Below are 20,000 nucleotides of genomic sequence, written 5' to 3' on the forward strand. Positions count from 1 at the left end.
ATATTAAATGGGAATTAAATTAAATACAGTTTATTGTGTAAGCAGAAACGAATATAAAATGCGTGACTTTTAATGATAAACCAGCTCAAATACACCAGGACTCTTATTTTGAAATGTCTGCGCCTCTATTGCAGTTGCAGGAGCTCATTCAAGTTCAGGAGATCAAATATGCATTATTACAACCGTCTAAAACATATTACTATATAAACATGGTAAAGTAAACACTGTCATTATTCATCAGCATTAGCTCATAAACACTGGTCTGGCATAAGTGTGTGTTGGAATTAGTGAAATATAATCAACTTTTTGATGATAATCTAATTATATGACCAGCACCTGTAGTTTTTGTTATCCAACACTAGTTTTTATTTAGTTATCGTCTCGTTTTCGTCAGTGAAAAAAAGGTTGTTGATGTAAATTATTGGTCCACAAAATGAGCCCTGAAGTGGACGTACCTGCGGATCATGTGACCGATGGAGCTGTAGTGATGGCACATGTTCAGGGCGCTGATGTAGCTCACGTGCGGCAGCGACAGGCAGAACTGGAGAGCCTGCTGCCGGTGACCTTTGACCTCTAGGGGTACGTCGATCACCTGACCTTTCCTGCTCTCCACCTGGGTCAGCTCGCTCAGGAGCGCGGCGGTTTCCTCTGGCCCTTTGCTGACCAGGAGCCGAACGCCCGCCTTCACCAGCGCCGCCAGCGCGCCGTCATAATAGCGGCCGCGCTGGATCGCCCGCACCGCCGCGCCTGACATCATCAGAGAGAAAGCGCACTCATGATCAAGCCCTTATCGCGTTCACACCGGACAAGAAAATAACGGCCGATCTTTGCTCTCGTGGATCTATAATATGTTCGCTGGCGAATCGTTTAGTCTGAGGGCAAAGAGAAGCTTCATTACTTGCTTATTTTTAGGCTATTTAACTTTACGTTAGCGTTGTAGCCGACTAGCACTGAATTGTTTGCTTTATTTCATGTGCAGCTTCTTATACCTTTTACTTATACTTTTGTATTATTGATCAAACATAAACTTGCATTTAACAAAAAGAGACTGTGTTGTGTTTCGTGTCATTTAATGTTATCACAGTGATAATCATATTGTCTGAAGCAGATTTTATGCTGCCTTCACGTGCTATCGGAATTATCGTAAATACGAGTTTCCTAGGTAAAAATTGCACATGAACGCCCTCACATTCTGAAACTTGAATGCAATGAGCTCGTAATCACGATTTCACGATTATCAAATTTCCGATAGCACGTGAAGGCAGCATTAAAGGATTAGTTCACTTTTAAATAAACTTCTGCTGATTATTTACTCACCCTCATGTCCATGTCTTTCTTTCTGCAGTCGAAAAGAAGGTTTTGGATGAAAATATTCCAGGGTTTTTCTCCATATAATGGACTTCAATGGGCTCCAAACGGTTCAGTTTCAGTGCAGCTTTAAACGACACCAGATGATGAATAAGGGTCTGATCTAGACAAACCATCAGTTTCTGAGAGAAACCCAGCAGTATTTATGCTATTATTTTACCTCTTATCAGACGAGCGTGATCATCTCTGAGCTCAGACATAACTTCCACTGAGTGAGGTCAAATACGAGCGTGGTCATAGATATAAGTAGATGCCTCATTAGCACCTGCACGGTTCAGTATAATGAGGCATCTATGTATATATCTATGACCACGCTCGTATTTGACCTCACTCAGTGGAAGTTATGTCTGAGCTCAGAGATGATCACGCTCGTCTGATAAGAGGTAAAATAATAGCATAAATACTGCTGGGTTTCTCTCAGAAACTGATGGTTTGTCTAGATCAGACCCTTATTCATCATCTGGTGTCGTTTAAAGCTGCACTGAAACTGACATTTGGACCTTGACCCGTTTGGAGCCCATTGAAGTCCATTATATGGAGAAAAACCCTGGACTGTTTTCATCCAAAACCTTCATTTCTTTTCGACTGCAGAAAGAAAGACATGGACATCTTGGATGACATGAGGGTGAGGAAACTATCAGCAAAAGTTTATTTAAAAGTGAACTAATCCTTTAATATACAGATTTTATCCTCATTGTTGTCACTACTAGAGCAAGCTCCTGATTTGTTAACCCGGCGCGAATTGAGCACTTTGAACGCGTGAATCGCTCAAGTTGAAAAATCTGAACTTTGGCGGATATTCGCGCCTCATTTGCGCAAATCACTCCGCAAAATGCCTATTCGCGTCTCTGCATTGACTTAAAGGGTTAGTTCAGCCAAAACTGTAAATTGTGTGATTAATGACTGAGCCTCATGTGGTTGGACACCCGTCAGACCTCCGTTCATCTTCAGACACAAATGAAGATATTTTAGTGTAAATCTGATGCTCTGAAAGGCCTCCATTGGCTCAACTTTACACTCTCAAGACCCTTAAAAGACACTAAAGACTAAAGTTACAAAGTCCATCTCACTACAGCGGCTCTACAATAACTTTATGAAGACGAGAATAGTTTCTGTGCGCAAAAAAACCCTAAATAACGACTTATATAGTGATGACGATTTCAAAACACGGCCTCATGAAGCTTCGAAGCGTTATGAATCAGTGAGTCGATTCAGCGGTTCAGAGCGTTATGAATCAGTGAGTCGATTCAGCAGTTCAGAGCTTTATGAATCAGTGAGTCGATTCAGCGGTTCAGAGCGTTATGAGTCAGTGAGTCGATTCAGCGGTTCAGAGCGTTATGAATCAGTGAGTCGATTCAGCGGTTCAGAGCGTTATGAATCAGTGAGTCGATTCAGCGGTTTGAATCGCCAAATTTCAGCAGTTTGGCGGTTTGACACGCGATCCGAATCATCATTCGACTCACTGATTCATGACAAAAACTATTCTCGTCACTCCATAAAGTTATTGTAGAGCCGCTGTAGTGAGATGGACTTTGTAACTTTAGTCTTTAGTGTCTTTTAAGGGTCTTGAGAGTGTAAAGTTGAGCCAATGGAGGCCTTTCAGAGCATCAGATTTACACTAAAATATCTTCATTTGTGTCTGAAGATGAACGGAGGTCTGACGGGTGTCCAACCACATGAGGCTCAGTCATTAATGACACAATTTACATTTTTGGCTGAACTAACCCTTTAAGATGTAAATCACTCGCGTCATTCGTGTCCGGTGTGAACGCAGCATAAGACAGGAACGGTTCTCACCAGGTCTGGCGCGATCGCTCTGGATGATCAGACACACGCGCTCATACGTGGCCTGGAGCCGCTGGATCCGGTTCTGCAGCCGCTGCCGGTTCTGAGCGCTGGCCACCTCCGGCTCGCTCTGCCACTCCACAGCCATACGGTTGCTCACGATGAAGTCCGCGCTGACCAGCGAACACACCTGAACCTGCAGCCCGTGCCTCAGCCGCAGAGCCGACACGACCTCTGACCCTCCGCTGATGCAGCGGCTGTCCACTAACACTCTCAGAGGAGCGGCCGGGGCACTCCGGATCGGCTCGGGCACCTGCACAACACACAACACACTGGGCATCACACTGGGCAACACACTGGGCATCACACTGGGCATCACACTGGGCATCACACTGGGCATCACACTGGACATCACAACACACAACACACTGGGCATCACAACACACATCACACTGGGCATCACACTGCCACTGGGCATCACACTGGGCATCACACTGGGCATCACACTGGACATCACAACACACAACACACTGGGCATCACACTGGGCATCACACTGGGCATCACAACACACAACACACTGGGCATCACACTGCCACTGGGCATCACACTGGGCATCACACTGGGCATCACACTGGACATCACAACACACAACACACTGGGCATCACACTGCCACTGGGCATCACACTGCCACTGGGCATCACACTGGGCATCACACTGGGCATCACACTGGGCATCACAACACACAACACACTGGGCATCACACTGCCACTGGGCATCACACTGGGCATCACACTGGGCATCACACTGGGCATCACACTGGGCATCACACTGGGCATCACACTGGACATCACAACACACAACACACTGGGCATCACACTGGGCATCACAACACACAACACACTGGGCAACACACTGGGCATCACACTGGGCAACACACTGGGCATCACACTGGGCATCACAACACACAACACACTGGGCATCACACTGGGCAACACACTGGGCATCACACTGGACAACACACTGGGCAACACACTGGGCATCACACTGGACATCACACTGGACATCACACTGGACATCACACTGGGCATCACACTGGGCATCACACTGGGCATCACACTGGGCATCACAACACACAACACACTGGGCATCACACTGGGCATCACAACACACAACACACTGGGCATCACACTGGGCAACACACTGGGCATCACACTGGACAACACACTGGACAACACACTGGACAACACACTGGACAACACACTGGGCAACACACTGGGCAACACACTGGGCAACACACTGGGCAACACACTGGGCAACACACTGGGCAACACACTGGACAACACACTGGACAACACACTGGACAACACACTGGACAACACACTGGGCAACACACTGGGCAACACACTGGGCAACACACTGGACAACACACTGGACAACACACTGGACAACACACTGGGCAACACACTGGACAACACACTGGACAACACACTGGGCATCACACTGGGCAACACACTGGACAACACACTGGGCATCACAACACACAACACACTGGGCATCACACTGGGCATCACAACACACAACACACTGGGCATCACACTGGGCATCACACTGGACAACACACTGGACAACACACTGGGCAACACACTGGGCAACACACTGGGCAACACACTGGGCAACACACTGGGCAACACACTGGGCATCACACTGGGCATCACACTGGGCATCACACTGGGCATCACACTGGGCAACACACTGGGCAACACACTGGGCAACACACTGGGCAACACACTGGGCAACACACTGGGCATCACACTGGACAACACACTGGGCAACACACTGGGCAACACACTGGGCAACACACTGGGCAACACACTGGGCAACACACTGGACAACACACTGGACAACACACTGGACAACACACTGGGCAACACACTGGGCAACACACTGGGCAACACACTGGGCAACACACTGGGCAACACACTGGGCAACACACTGGACAACACACTGGACAACACACTGGACAACACACTGGACAACACACTGGGCAACACACTGGGCAACACACTGGGCAACACACTGGACAACACACTGGACAACACACTGGGCATCACACTGGGCAACACACTGGACAACACACTGGACAACACACTGGACAACACACTGGACATCACACTGGGCATCACACTGGGCAACACACTGGGCAACACACTGGGCAACACACTGGGCAACACACTGGGCAACACACTGGGCAACACACTGGGCAACACACTGGACATCACACTGGGCATCACACTGGGCATCACACTGGGCATCACACTGGGCATCACACTGGGCATCACACTGGACATCACACTGGACATCACACTGGACATCACACTGGGCAACACACTGGGCAACACACTGGGCAACACACTGGGCAACACACTGGGCAACACACTGGGCAACACACTGGGCAACACACTGGGCAACACACTGGGCATCACACTGGGCAACACACTGGGCATCACACTGGGCATCACACTGGGCAACACACTGGGCATCACACTGGGCATCACACTGGGCATCACACTGGGCAACACACTGGGCAACACACTGGGCAACACACTGGGCAACACACTGGGCAACACACTGGGCAACACACTGGGCAACACACTGGGCAACACACTGGGCATCACACTGGGCATCACACTGGGCATCACACTGGGCAACACACTGGGCAACACACTGGGCATCACACTGGGCATCACACTGGGCAACACACTGGGCATCACACTGGGCAACACACTGGGCATCACACTGGGCATCACACTGGGCATCACACTGGGCATCACACTGGGCATCACACTGGGCATCACACTGGGCATCACACTGGGCAACACACTGGGCAACACACTGGGCAACACACTGGGCAACACACTGGACAACACACTGGACAACACACTGGACAACACACTGGACAACACACTGGACAACACACTGGGCATCACACTGGGCATCACACTGGGCATCACAACACACAACACACTGGGCATCACACTGGGCAACACACTGGGCATCACACTGGACAACACACTGGACAACACACTGGGCAACACACTGGGCAACACACTGGGCATCACACTGGACATCACACTGGACATCACACTGGACATTATACTGGACAACACACTGGACAACACACTGGACAACACACTGGGCATCACACTGGGCATCACAACACACAACACACTGGGCATCACACTGGGCAACACACTGGGCATCACACTGGACAACACACTGGACAACACACTGGGCAACACACTGGGCAACACACTGGGCATCACACTGGACATCACACTGGACATCACACTGGACATTATACTGGACATCACACTGGGCAACACACTGGGCAACACACTGGGCATCACACTGGGCATCACAACACACAACACACTGGGCAACACACTGGGCAACACACTGGGCAACACACTGGGCAACACACTGGGCAACACACTGGGCATCACACTGGACAACACACTGGGCATCACACTGGGCAACACACTGGGCATCACACTGGACATCACACTGGGCAACACACTGGGCATCACAACACACAACACACTGGGCATCACACCACACAACACACAACACACTGGGCAACACACTGGGCAACACACTGGGCATCACACTGGGCAACACACTGGGCATCACACTGGACATCACACTGGACATCACACTGGACATCACACTGGACATCACACTGGACAACACACTGGACAACACACTGGGCAACACACTGGGCAACACACTGGGCAACACACTGGGCAACACACTGGGCAACACACTGGGCAACACACTGGGCAACACACTGGACAACACACTGGGCATCACACTGGGCAACACACTGGGCATCACACTGGACATCACACTGGACAACACACTGGACAACACACTGGACAACACACTGGACAACACACTGGGCAACACACTGGGCATCACACTGGGCATCACACTGGGCAACACACTGGGCAACACACTGGGCAACACACTGGGCAACACACTGGGCAACACACTGGGCATCACACTGGGCAACACACTGGGCAACACACTGGGCAACACACTGGGCAACACACTGGGCAACACACTGGGCAACACACTGGGCATCACACTGGGCATCACACTGGACAACACACTGGGCATCACACTGGGCAACACACTGGGCAACACACTGGGCAACACACTGGGCATCACACTGGGCAACACCTGGGCAACACCTGGGCAACACACTGGGCATCACACTGGGCATCACACACTGGGCATCACACACTGGGCAACACACTGGGCAACACACTGGGCAACACACTGGGCAACACACTGGGCAACACACTGGACAACACACTGGGCATCACACTGGGCAACACACTGGGCATCACACTGGACATCACACTGGACAACACACTGGACAACACACTGGACAACACACTGGACAACACACTGGACAACACACTGGACAACACACTGGACAACACACTGGACAACACACTGGACAACACACTGGACAACACACTGGGCAACACACTGTGCATCACACTGGGCAACACACTGGGCAACACAAACACACTGGGCAACACACTGGGCAACACCTGGGCAACACCTGGGCAACACACTGGGCATCACACTGGGCATCACACTGGGCAACACACTGGGCAACACACTGGGCAACACACTGGGCAACACACTGGGCAACACACTGGGCAACACACTGGGCAACACACTGGGCAACACACTGGGCAACACACTGGGCATCACACTGGGCAACACACTGGGCAACACACTGGGCAACACACTGGGCAACACACTGGGCAACACACTGGGCAACACACTGGGCAACACACTGGGCAACACACTGGGCATCACACTGGGCATCACAACACACATCACACTGGGCATCACACTGGGCTGTCGAGCAGTTCAAATGTGCACCTGTTACCTGTGTGTAACTTTTTTTGTCTACTGAATTCTTGCCGAGTCCAACGATACCAGACTTGAAATGTAAAATAACATTGCATATTTGACTATAAATTAAAGATTAATCCTATTAAACTTACAAAAGCATTTCAATCAAGAGCAGTGAGTGATGTCCTTGTCTTTTGATGTTTGACATTAAACAGACGGCAGTAAAGGCTACTGCCCCTTTAAGACCTAATGCTACTGCCCCTTTAAGACCTAATGCTCCTGCCCCTTTAAGACCTAATGCTACTGCCCCTTTAAGACCTAATGCTCCTGCCCCTTTAAGACCTAATGCTCCTGCCCCTTTAAGACCTAATGCTACTGCCCCTTTAAGACCTAATGTTACTGCCCCTTTAAGACCTAATGCTACTGCCCCTTTAAGACCTAATGCTACTGCCTCTTTAAGACCTAATGCTACTGCCCCTTTAAGACCTAATGATATCTAAAGACCAAGATGGCGGCGCGAGTAGATCGCGAGGCTCAGCGTCTCTCCAGATTCTGCAATTTTGCGGTATTTTTCTTGTTCATCTCGGGTCTGTTCGTACAGAACAGTTGTGCTTTTACATCGTACACCCGTTGTGAGCTTTTGGATATTGGTTTGCGAATTTCCGACAGTTTTATGGACAATCTTCAACTCCTTCCTGAGATCGCTAGGACGCCCGAGGCGATGCGCTCTGCCCGGCCGGGCGGAAGTGCTAGAAGGCGGCGCTGTGATCGTAAACAAAGGCGGGGTAAGCGTGGAGGTCTAAGAGCTAAGCTAAGGCTAACTCCTTACCGGCTCTCTTTACCCAGCATTTTCCTTGCCAATGTACGATCGCTAGTGAACAAAATGGAGGAGATTCGACTCAGCATCACACACAGTAAGAAACTTTTGAACTGTAACGTCCTAATCTTCACTGAAACCTGGTTAAACGGCGGAATACCGGACACCGCTATTGAGCTAGCGGGATGCCACACGCTCCGGGCGGATAGAACATTAGATGGCTCCGGGAAGAGCAGAGGAGGCGGATTGTGCATTTATATTAACAAAGCTTGGTGCACAAACTCTGCTATTGTTGGGAGTCATTGTTCAGCTAACCTGGAGTTTCTCATGGTTAAATGTAGACCGTTTTATCTACCGCGGGAGTTCACCTCCACTATTATCACTGCAGCCTATATTCCCCCGGATGCTGATGCCAAGCTTGCTATGAAAGAACTTCACGCAGCCATCAGTAAACAACAGACTGATCACCCGGAAGCTGCGTTTATTGTTGCAGGTGACTTTAATCATTCAAACCTAAAGTCAGTGCTACCCAAGTTTCACCAGCATGTTTCCTGCCACACGAGAGGAAACAAAACCTTAGACCATGTTTACACAAACATGGCTGGCGCTTACGTTGCGACACCCCTCCCCCACCTAGGACAGTCAGACCACCTCTCTTTGTTTCTATCACCCAAATATTCACCCCTCATCAACCGTGTGAAGCCATCAGTAAAGACCATCAAGGTGTGGCCTGCGGGGGCAGACTCCACACTCCAGGAAAGGTTTCTAAACACAGACTGGAGTGTGTTTGCTTCTCAAGCCACCTGTGGCGCTCACACGGACATTGACTCATTCACTTCCTCTGTATTGGATCATATCAATACCACCATCGACAGTGTTACAACCCAGAAACAGATCACCACATACCCTAATCAGAAGCCATGGATGAACAGGGAAGTTCGACTCCTGCTGAAGTCACGCAACACTGCCTTCAGATCAGGAGATGCACAAGCCTACAGTACGTCCAGGGCAAACCTGAAGAGGGGCATCAAAAAGGCCAAGCACTGCTACAAGCTAAAGATAGAGGGTCACTTTTCCAACTCTGACCCTCGACGCATGTGGCAGGGCATCCAGGCCATCAGTGACTACAAACCCCCCCACTCCACCCCCGCAGCCACTGATGTCAACTTCCTGAACGAGCTAAATTACTTTTATGCTCGTTTTGAAAGAGACAACAGAGAAACTGCCACCAAGCTCAAACCCTCAGCTGACCACCCACCAATCACACTCTCCTCCACAGATGTCTGCAAGGCACTGAGCCGGATCAGCGCGCACAAGGCTGCTGGACCAGACAACATCCCTGGTCGTGTTCTCAGGGCATGTGCGGAGCAGCTCGCTGGGGTTTTTACAGACATTTTCAACCTGTCTCTTGCCCAAGCAGCTGTACCGACATGCTTTAAACGCACGTCCATTGTGCCAGTGCCAAAACACTCTAACCCGAGGTGCCCTAATGACTACCGCCCTGTAGCACTCACACCCATCGTCATGAAGTGCTTTGAGCGGCTGGTCCTGGAACACCTAAAAGACTCTCTACCATCCACATTGGACTCACACCAGTTTGCCTACCGCAGCAATAGGAGCACAGAGGATGCCGTTTCCATGGCACTGCACTCTGTGCTCACTCACCTGGACAATAAGAACACGTATGCACGCATGCTGTTTGTTGACTTCAGCTCAGCGTTCAACACTGTCATCCCATCCAAGTTAATAGCCAAACTTGGAGACCTGGGCATCAACACTTCAATGTGTAACTGGATTTTGGACTTCCTAACTGACAGACCCCAGAATGTTCGTTCAGGATTCACCTGCTCCACATCCATCACTCTTAACACTGGTGTACCACAGGGCTGTGTGCTAAGTCCGTTTCTCTACTCCCTCTTCACCGCCGACTGCAAGCCTGTGTATGGATCTAATTCCATCGTCAAGTTTGCGGACGACACTACGGTGATTGGTCTCATCAGCAACAACGATGAGACTGCCTATAGGGAAGAGATCCAGCACCTGGCCACATGGTGCGCTGATAATAACCTGCTCCTCAACACCACCAAAACGAAGGAGCTCATCGTGGACTTCAGGAAGGAGTCAAGAGGCACACACGACACCATCCACATCAATGGAATGGCTGTTGAGCGTGTCTCCAGTTTCAAGTTCCTGGGGACCCACATCTCGGCGGACATGTCGTGGACGACCAACACCTCCAGCCTGGTCAAGAAGGCTCACCAGCGCCTCTTCTTCCTGAGGACACTGAGGAAGAATCAGCTCTCCTCGGCTATCCTGGTGAACTTCTATCGCTGCGCAATAGAAAGCATCCTGACCAACTGTGTGGCAGTGTGGTATGGGAGCTGCTCTGTTGCGGAGCGCAAGGCACTGCAGCGGGTGGTGAAAACTGCCCAGCGCATCACAGGGACTCCACTACCTGCCATCGAACACATCCAGAGGAAACGCTGCCTGCATCGAGCTCCAGCATCCTCAAGGACTCCTCTCACCCAGCCCACAGACTGTTTTCTCTCCTGCCCTCCGGCAGGCGTTTCAGGATCCACCGGACCAGGACCAGCAGACTAAAGAACAGTTTTTTCCCCAGAGCTGCCTCTTTATTGAACTCAAACCCCCGTTGATCCACTTCCCTCATAAACTGATAACTCTCCTACCTCACATCTTCCTTCACTTTGTTATTTGCACTACCGACTGTTTATCACAGTAACAACTGTTTACATATGCATCTTGCACTGCCATATCTTAACTGGATTATGCTCATTTGCACTGCCGACTGTATTTATAGTACCAATGTTTACATTTGCATTTTGCACTGTACTTCTAACTGTAATATGCAACCACTTTCCACTGCACTTTACACTTTTTTTTTTCTTTTTTTTTCCGGATAGCTCTGTCCATAATTTATTGCACTACCCTAATCCACTGCTATTCCTCATATTAGCCTAACATATCATTGTATACCTCTATCTGTAAAATTCTGTTTATAGTAATAGCCATCTGTATATTGTATTCATAGTACATATTCACCTGTAAATTCTGTTTATAGTAATAGCCATCTGTATATTTATTCACTGTACATATTCACCTGTAAATTCAGTTCTGTTTATAGTAATAACGTCTCTCTATTTATACATATTTATACATATTCAGTACATATCCATGTCCTGCACTTACGCATCCATTGTATATCCTGCACTTGCTGCTATTGCACTTCTGGTTAGACCTAAACTGCATTTCGTTGCCTTGTACTTGTACTTGTGTAATGACAATAAAGTTGAATCTAATCTAATCTAATGCTACTGCCCCTTTAAGACCTAATGCTACTGCCCCTTTAAGACCTAATGCTGCTGCCCCTTTAAGACCTAATGCTCCTGCCCCTTTAAGACCTAATGCTCCTGCCCCTTTAAGACCTAATGCTACTCCCCCTTTAAGACCTAATGCTACTGCCCCTTTAAGACCTAATGCTACTGCCCCTTTAAGACCTAATGCTACTCCCCCTTTAAGACCTAATGCTACTCCCCCTTTAAGACCTAATGCTACTGCCCCTTTAAGACCTAATGCTACTCCCCCTTTAAGACCTAATGCTACTGCCCCTTTAAGACCTAATGCTACTGCCCCTTTAAGACCTAATGCTGCTGCCCCTTTAAGACCTAATGCTACTGCCCCTTTAAGACCTAATGCTACTGCCCCTTTAAGACCTAATGCTACTGCCCCTTTAAGACCTAATGCTACTGCCCCTTTAAGACCTAATGCTACTGCCCCTTTAAGACCTAATGCTACTGCCCCTTTAAAGAGCACCTATCATGGCATTTAAAATGTTCCAAATATTGTTTTAGAAGTCCCCAACAACAGTTTTGCATGCATGCAATGACAAAAAAGACTTTAGTTTTCTTATAATATGCATTTATTTTTACCTGTTTTGACAGCGATTCTCAAATGATTCCTTTAGTGATTCACTTTTCAAAACCCCGCCTTTACGTGACGCTAATCTGCGGTGATTGGTCAGATGACCCAGTCAGTTGTGATTGGTATAGTCTGTGCAGATATTCTCGGAAACGGAACGTCCATCAAAGTCTTATAATGACAGTAATTTGTTAATATGTGTCAGGAGTTATGAATATGAAAACCGCGTCGGTACTGTTTGATTGTAATATGAGCCTCAGCTGATTCATAAAAAAACTCCTCACGAAGACTCGCGACAAATCAACATCCCTCAGGGCTTTTAGTTCAAAAGTGTGCAGATGAGGAGACATATTGATAGATTCTCATATGTCTGTGTCAAATTTCTAAACAGAGGAGTATTTTTTATTCAATACTTCCTCAAAATGGGCAGAAATAGCCTAATCATGAGCGATTGAGTCTCGTGTTGTTTTCAATTCATCCTGGCAGCCGGAGGGCGCTCTGTGCACATGTAATCCATATATGGTACAGACAGACGAAGAAGATACCATGTGCCATAATAAAAGTCCATAATAAAAGCTTCCTGAGATCGCAAAACATACATTTGACGACTAATAATAAACACTCAATCGCGACGATGTATGGTTTGTCTTCAAGCCACTTAGTCTTCAAATGCTCATCCTTGGGCAGATGAAAAAAGTTTGCTTTTGATTCGCACTTCAGAACACAGCGTCTCGTCGCCATGATGTTTTCTAGTTTTCACTGGCGTCTTGGAGCGCAATAAGTGGGCGTATCGTATTCAAATAACTTGACAAGTTGACGTCATCTAGTCAGAGAAAAAGCTTCGGTCTTCTAACGATTCTTAAAAATGACTCCGAGTCGACTCTTACTTTTGAAAGAAAATAACTATATATACGGTGCACTGTCATATTTCAAGCTATCACAGGATGTTTTTGTTCACTTAGATCTATGTTACACACTACATGAAAGGTAAATTTCAAAATTCCATGATAGGTGCTCTTTAAGACCTAATGCTACTGCCTCTTTAAGACCTAATGCTACTGTCCCTTTAAGACCTAATGCTACTGTCCCTTTAAGACCTAATGCTTGGATATGCGTCATCTTTCTCGACTGTATAAAGTTTACTTAAGGCATATTCAGACTATGTCTGCTAGAATACTCATCAAGATGGACATGTTGACATACGTTTTGTGTGAGTTTGTCCGTTCAAGAGCAAGACTTGAAAGAGAACTCAATATTTGCGCGCTGTGAGACGTGTGCGCGCTCTCGGATGAGTGAACAGAGACACATTTTCTCACTTCTCATTCGCGTCTTCTGGCACTAAACCCGGGTGATGATGGAGAAAATGACTGGTCACATTTGAACATACGGCAGCACTCGCATGCATTGAACAAAGTTTACAAGAGAGAATTATTTGAAAAATTTGAACAAAAAAAAAATGATTTGAAGGACTTTTACACGGCACCTCGCACGGCATCAAAGCAGCAGGCTTTTATTTGAGGAAATACGGTAAGTCATTTTGTGTGCGTTTCCCCCCAAATCATTTATGAACTTGGCAATTAAAGAGTTAAAATCTTGGATAATTTTTGAAATAAGTGTCAAAATAAGATTCATCACCAAAAAATCATTCCATTTGCTGAAACACAGAGATAGTTGTGGCCAAATTAAGACTCAACAGCATAGTTGCCAAGTCCGTGTATAACGCGACTTTGGGCTTCTTTTTTTGGCAAGTCGCGTTAAAAAATCACGAGTCGCGTTTTTTTGGGCTTATTTTAAAAAATGTGGTTGCTTGTTAGGAAAATATAATAAGCAACTTCGTTTCTTTACATTTATGGTCGCTGTTTTGTCCAATACATTGACTGACACGGTCTTCTCACAGCTATAGCCAATCAGTGCAATAATACTAGTGCTGTAGTAATCCATCCTCAAATATCTCCCCTTCATTGAAGGAAAATCACGTTCAACGTGCGGGTATGTGACGTTATAAATGCACGTAATGATAGTTAGTAGACTTAAATAGACGTATACATTTTTACAAACAACACCACCAGCAGAGATGGACAGAGATGGAGAGGAAACAGGGAGGACAGGCACCTCATTTAATTAAAAAAATATTTTTGTAATGCATTTAAAATTACAGGCTATTATAAAAAAACAAGTCTACTAACAGTAGGTATGGTTCGAATTTATTTTATTTTAAATATGTGGCTATATTGCAGCACTCCCTTAGTGCTTGTGTCCCAATGTGCACACAATCCATCCTAAATAGTGTGACATTAGTAATTTTCAGTACTATTTAGGGCAGATAGTGTGCACAATGATGTCTTTTTCACGGTTTGCAGTGTGTGTGTTCACTACTCACTGCCCCTAATATGTGTGCACTAACTCCGACTATGGGTTCCCATTATTGGCCTTCACGTCTCTTTTCCTCTTTCTCCATCTCCTCTTCTGTTCACAGCTGATCGGAGGATATTGTGTGTCCTTTATTGCAATTTGATGATTTTTGTTAAATCACATCTGTTTTTGCTTTTCAAACTCCGAAAGGTTTCAGTCTAATATGTTGCTCATTTATTGATAAAAAAATATTTGTATATAAATAATTGATGATAATAAATAATATAATAATATTGGGCTTGTTTTTTAAGCTGCGGTTGCGTATTTGTCTGGCGAGAGTTGGCAACACTGCTCAACAGCACCTCATAGTGGACGAAAACACCCCGTGTGGAGACGTCTCACCTGAGTCAGAGTAAATCAGAGACGTCTCACCTGAGTCTCACCCAGTGTTGCCAACTTACTAATTTTGTTGCTAGATTTAGCAACTTTTCAGACTCCCTTAGCAACTTTTTTTTCTAAAAGCACCTAGCAACAAATTTAGCAATTTTTTTTTATTTATTTGGCAACTTTTAGCAACTTCTGGAAAGTGACTCTGATCCAAACTACACACGTACAAGCTAGCTCAATAGGCCGAGCGGTTCATTCATAATTCCTTAAAGGTCCTGTTCTTCGTGATCCCATTTTTCAAACTTTAGTTAGTGTGTAATGTTGCTGTTAGAGCATTTATAATACCTGTAAAATTATAAAGCTCAAAGTTCAATGTCAAGCGAGATATTTTATTTAACAGAAGTTCCCTTTCTAAGCCTACAGCGAGCGGCCGGTTTGTTCTACATCCTGGTATTTCCTGCTTTAATGACGTCAGTAGAGCAGTTTGTCGACTAACCTCCGCCCACGAGAATACGCGAAAAAGGGGGCGTGGTCTTGTTGCTCCCGCGTGGAGAAGAGGAAGTGTTGCGTTCGGTTGCGTTTGTATAGTTTGTTTGTCGCCATGTCGTGGAGACGCTGTTATTTTCATCCCGGACTCAAGTCACCTTTGTTTGGCTTTCCCAGGGCCGCTGCACTTAGAGATCATTGAGCGCATGCATCCCCGTTATGGAGAGAGGCGCGACCTTTCCGGTAACGTGCGCTCTGCGTGCGCTAAGCTGCTGTCCAATCACAACACGGGAACCGCTGGCCCAATCAGAACTCGTTACGTGTTTCTGAAGGAGGGACTTCATAGAACAGGGAAATCTTTCAAGCCGTTTTGAGGACAGTGAAAACAGCGGAATACAGATCAGTGAATTGTGTGAAAAATACTGTGTTTTTTTACACGCGAAACATGAACACATTATATTGCACACTGTAAACACAATCAAAGCTTCAAAAAAACACGAAAAACGGGACCTTTAAGATCGCTGTGGAAATGTGGAAATCGCTGTAAAAACCGGAAGATCATTTAGGCAGCATATTTACAGAGCCCTGCATATGACATGCAGGAAAAAAACTAGTAGGCTAAATCGTGCACGCGATTTATAAATCAAGGGAACAAATGAGTAAATCGTGTGGATGGTTTAGCAAATCGAGGGAACAAATTTGTACATTTTGCGCACAATTTACTTTTTTTTTCTTGCACGTCATGTGTGGGGCTCGAGCCGTACATATTAACCAACACATTGCTTTAATCTATTTTACTAACAAATCTAAATTTGCATTTCAAATAATATCTACGCGTTACATAATGGCGTAGTTTTGCCTTGCGATTATGTAATGACGTCACAACGTAATTTAGCAACTTTTAGCAACAACTCGATCTGCCTTTAGCAACTTCCCCTGAACATGTGTTGGCAACAGCGGCCTCACCTGTCTCTGCGGGAGGAAGTCGAGCTCTTCTGCCAGCGCCGCCTGATCGCTGAGTCTCCGCCTCTTCCTGTCGTCTCGCTCCGGCCGCCGGGAGCCGCTCTGGAGACACTGCGGGACCTTAAACACAGACTCTGGTCCCTCACGCTCCTCCTCTTCCTCACTGGAGTCCTGAATGCGGATGATCCGGGAGCGTTTGCTTCTCTCCGGCTGAACTCTTCCCGCTCGTGTCCTGACCCTGCGGCGAGTGGCGTACAGCTTCCGGCCGTCCAGGAACGAGTCCTCTGCGATCAGCTCCACCGGCTCCTCCACCTCACTGCCATCCACCACAAAACTGTCCTCCGCGTACGCCTCGTCCTGCTCTGGCACCTGCACAGGGTTCACACACTCTCAGATTCAACGACTTTTTAAAGCACCTTTTATTTTAAATCAAGCACTATAAATACGATAAAGGTGTGTGTAGGACTCTGAACCGCTTCAAGGAACGAAAACGAAAATCGGAAATGAACGAAATTTTAAGAGGAACAAAAACGAAATCAAAATCAATTTGAATCGTTCTGAACAGAAACGTTCATTTGAAATGAGCATTAACCGGTTAATAAGGTTATTTTATCGTTCTCTTTAATATTGTAATCTGGCAGTGGCCAATCAGGAATAGAGTAGCTCAGCATGTGCTGTGACGGATCAAGCGTGAGTGAAATGTCATCTGTGAATCTATCGTAACGCAAGTCAGTGTGAGCGCATTTACACGCCTCAAGCACATTTCTCTCCCCGCTGAGCTCATCAATGAATGTGCAGGTATTGGAGGATATTATTTTCATACGTTTAAATAAGCAGTACAGCTTTAAGCTCAAATAGACTCATTTAGGCTAGTTTGTGGATTCAGTTTAAGCCTATCCAAGTAGGCTATAGCATCTATCAAACATTTCTATAGTCTTTCAGATGGCCAATACAGCTCTATGTTTTCTATATAGACGGCTGATGCTTCGTATTAAATGGTGTTATATTGCATTAAATGATCAAGCTTTATTAGCTGACTGAGTTTGATTATGGGATGCAAGGACGTGTTGTGCAGTGTTTGCTTTGAAATTACCAGCATTAAAAGAGCAATGGTTATCCAGTTTATTCTTTATTCATGCAATTTTTAAAACAAGTCATGTTGAAAAAAAAGTTCTCCCTCTTGTGAAAAGATTCGGCATATAGAGCCACTTTCAGCTCCATTAAAACAGCTCAATATTTGTCCCGCTGTTTATGCTGTAATTAATGCATGTGTTTCTGTTGTGATTTTAAAAATGTTATGAAATAAATATTCAAGTTTAATTATCATGCGTTATTATTGAGTGAAAATAAGTCTTTATTTATCCTTATTTGTTTAAAGTATAGGCTAAATTAAAATAACGTTATTAAGCGTTATTTTTTCAAATCAAACCGTTTTTGGAACAGTAATGTTTAATGAGGAACGCAAATAAAATATCGATTCTGCTCGGAGTGACCCATTGATATTTTTTTTCGTTTTTAAGCCCTGGGTGTGTGTGTTACTGCCAATATATCACACACCTGTACCTGTGTGTATCATTACTGCAGTAACGCTAAGGCATATACAATATCATTTCCAATGAGGAAAAGTGTCCAATTTGATAAATCCACTGAGGAAAGAGGCTGGTGTACAAGAGCGAGCGGGTTTTAACGAGAGATGCCGTTTGCAGCTCTTATTCCTGCTTTTAACATTTAATTTCACACTAGTTTTAGTTTTCTTTTTTATAAATCATTACTTAATTAACACTAGAATTTTTCAAATGTACATTACGGATTTCCAATAAAATATCCAAGTCTCCCAGTCACTGACTTTTACTAAAACTGTGTTCTTTACAATCCCCTGTTGTTAAAAATAGTTTAGATAAAACCAGATTTTAAAACGGGGCATTTATACCTATAAGCGCCAGCGGGTCAAATTTACCCCGATATAATTATAACTATATTATATATAACTATAACTCCTCTATTTTAACGCCTCGGCTTACTGCAAACAGTCACACATCGCACGGTCAAATAAAGATGTTTAGCCTATTTATAAATGTTCAGACTTTGGATTAATTATACAGTTTTGTTTAGCAATGTTGTATTGAGTATTGTTTGCTACTGCTGCTATTTATTCAAGTCTGCCCGTTTCCTGACAACAACAAAAAAAATCTGATATGATGGAATGAATAAAACAATGTTCATGATTATCCCAAGTTTATTGCTGTTAATCTCTTATTCAAATTATAAATGATATAACTATACAAATGAATAATTAATTAGGTCAAACTGTGTGTTATCCTTATCGTAAGTTGTCATCTTATGCAATGCTGTGAATTATTATTGCTCTTTATTGTCTATTTAGGGTATTTTAGTCATTTAAATAACATGGGTTATCTTAATATGAGATTAATGACATTTTATTATAATATTACACCACCCAAATATGTATTTATTTCCATCTAATTCTCGTCATCATTGCTGGTTTAGCCTATAGTCACCAAAAAGCTTAAAATATCATAAAACAACAGGACAAAAACACAGTTGATGACTAAAAATAATCATTTCATGACTCTAGACATTACTCTTGAAGACAGTGGCATATTATGTTTTTTAGCCGTATCAGTACAGTAATAATCTGCATTAATAATCTGCATTAATAATCTGCATTAATAATCTGCATTAATAATCTGCATGGGTTAATTTTACCCGCTGGCGGTTTTAGTGTTAAAACATCAGATAATATTGTATACATGAATTTTCCAATTAAATTAAGTAGATATGGACAAGTTAATTGTTAGGCATTAAAAATATGCTAAATAGACCTGCACATTTATTATATTTATCAGATATAATCGCTGCTGTAATAACGGCCTATTTCAAATGTTTACGTGCTTTTCTTCTTTGTATTTTTTGAGCGGTGATGAAATATTGCTCTTGAAAACACTCGC

The 20,000-nt window shown here is 45.3% G+C and overlaps 1 protein-coding gene across 8 annotated transcripts in view; it reads right to left on the reverse strand.

The window, feature by feature from the left end:
• fancm (FA complementation group M) overlaps window positions 1–20,000 on the reverse strand; it is a 97,290-nt gene that overhangs the window by 1,511 nt on the left and 75,779 nt on the right. For 5 of the 8 annotated variants that reach the window (XM_079833405.1, XM_079833402.1, XM_079833406.1 and 2 more), the window contains 4 exons: window positions 17,035–17,400; window positions 8,125–8,178; window positions 3,166–3,466; window positions 456–747 (listed from right to left, as the gene is read on the reverse strand). In XM_079833405.1, coding sequence (XP_079689531.1) covers window positions 456–747; window positions 3,166–3,466; window positions 8,125–8,178; window positions 17,035–17,400 — 1,013 coding nt within the window. The remainder of the gene's footprint in view (window positions 1–455; window positions 748–3,165; window positions 3,467–8,124; window positions 8,179–17,034; window positions 17,401–20,000) is intronic. The other 3 variants (XM_079833408.1, XM_079833407.1, XM_079833403.1) reach the window with 1 other exon arrangement.

Source organism: Gobio gobio (assembly GCF_949357685.1).
Source record: "Gobio gobio genome assembly, chromosome: 13".
Classification (NCBI taxonomy): Eukaryota; Metazoa; Chordata; class Actinopteri; order Cypriniformes; family Gobionidae; genus Gobio; species Gobio gobio.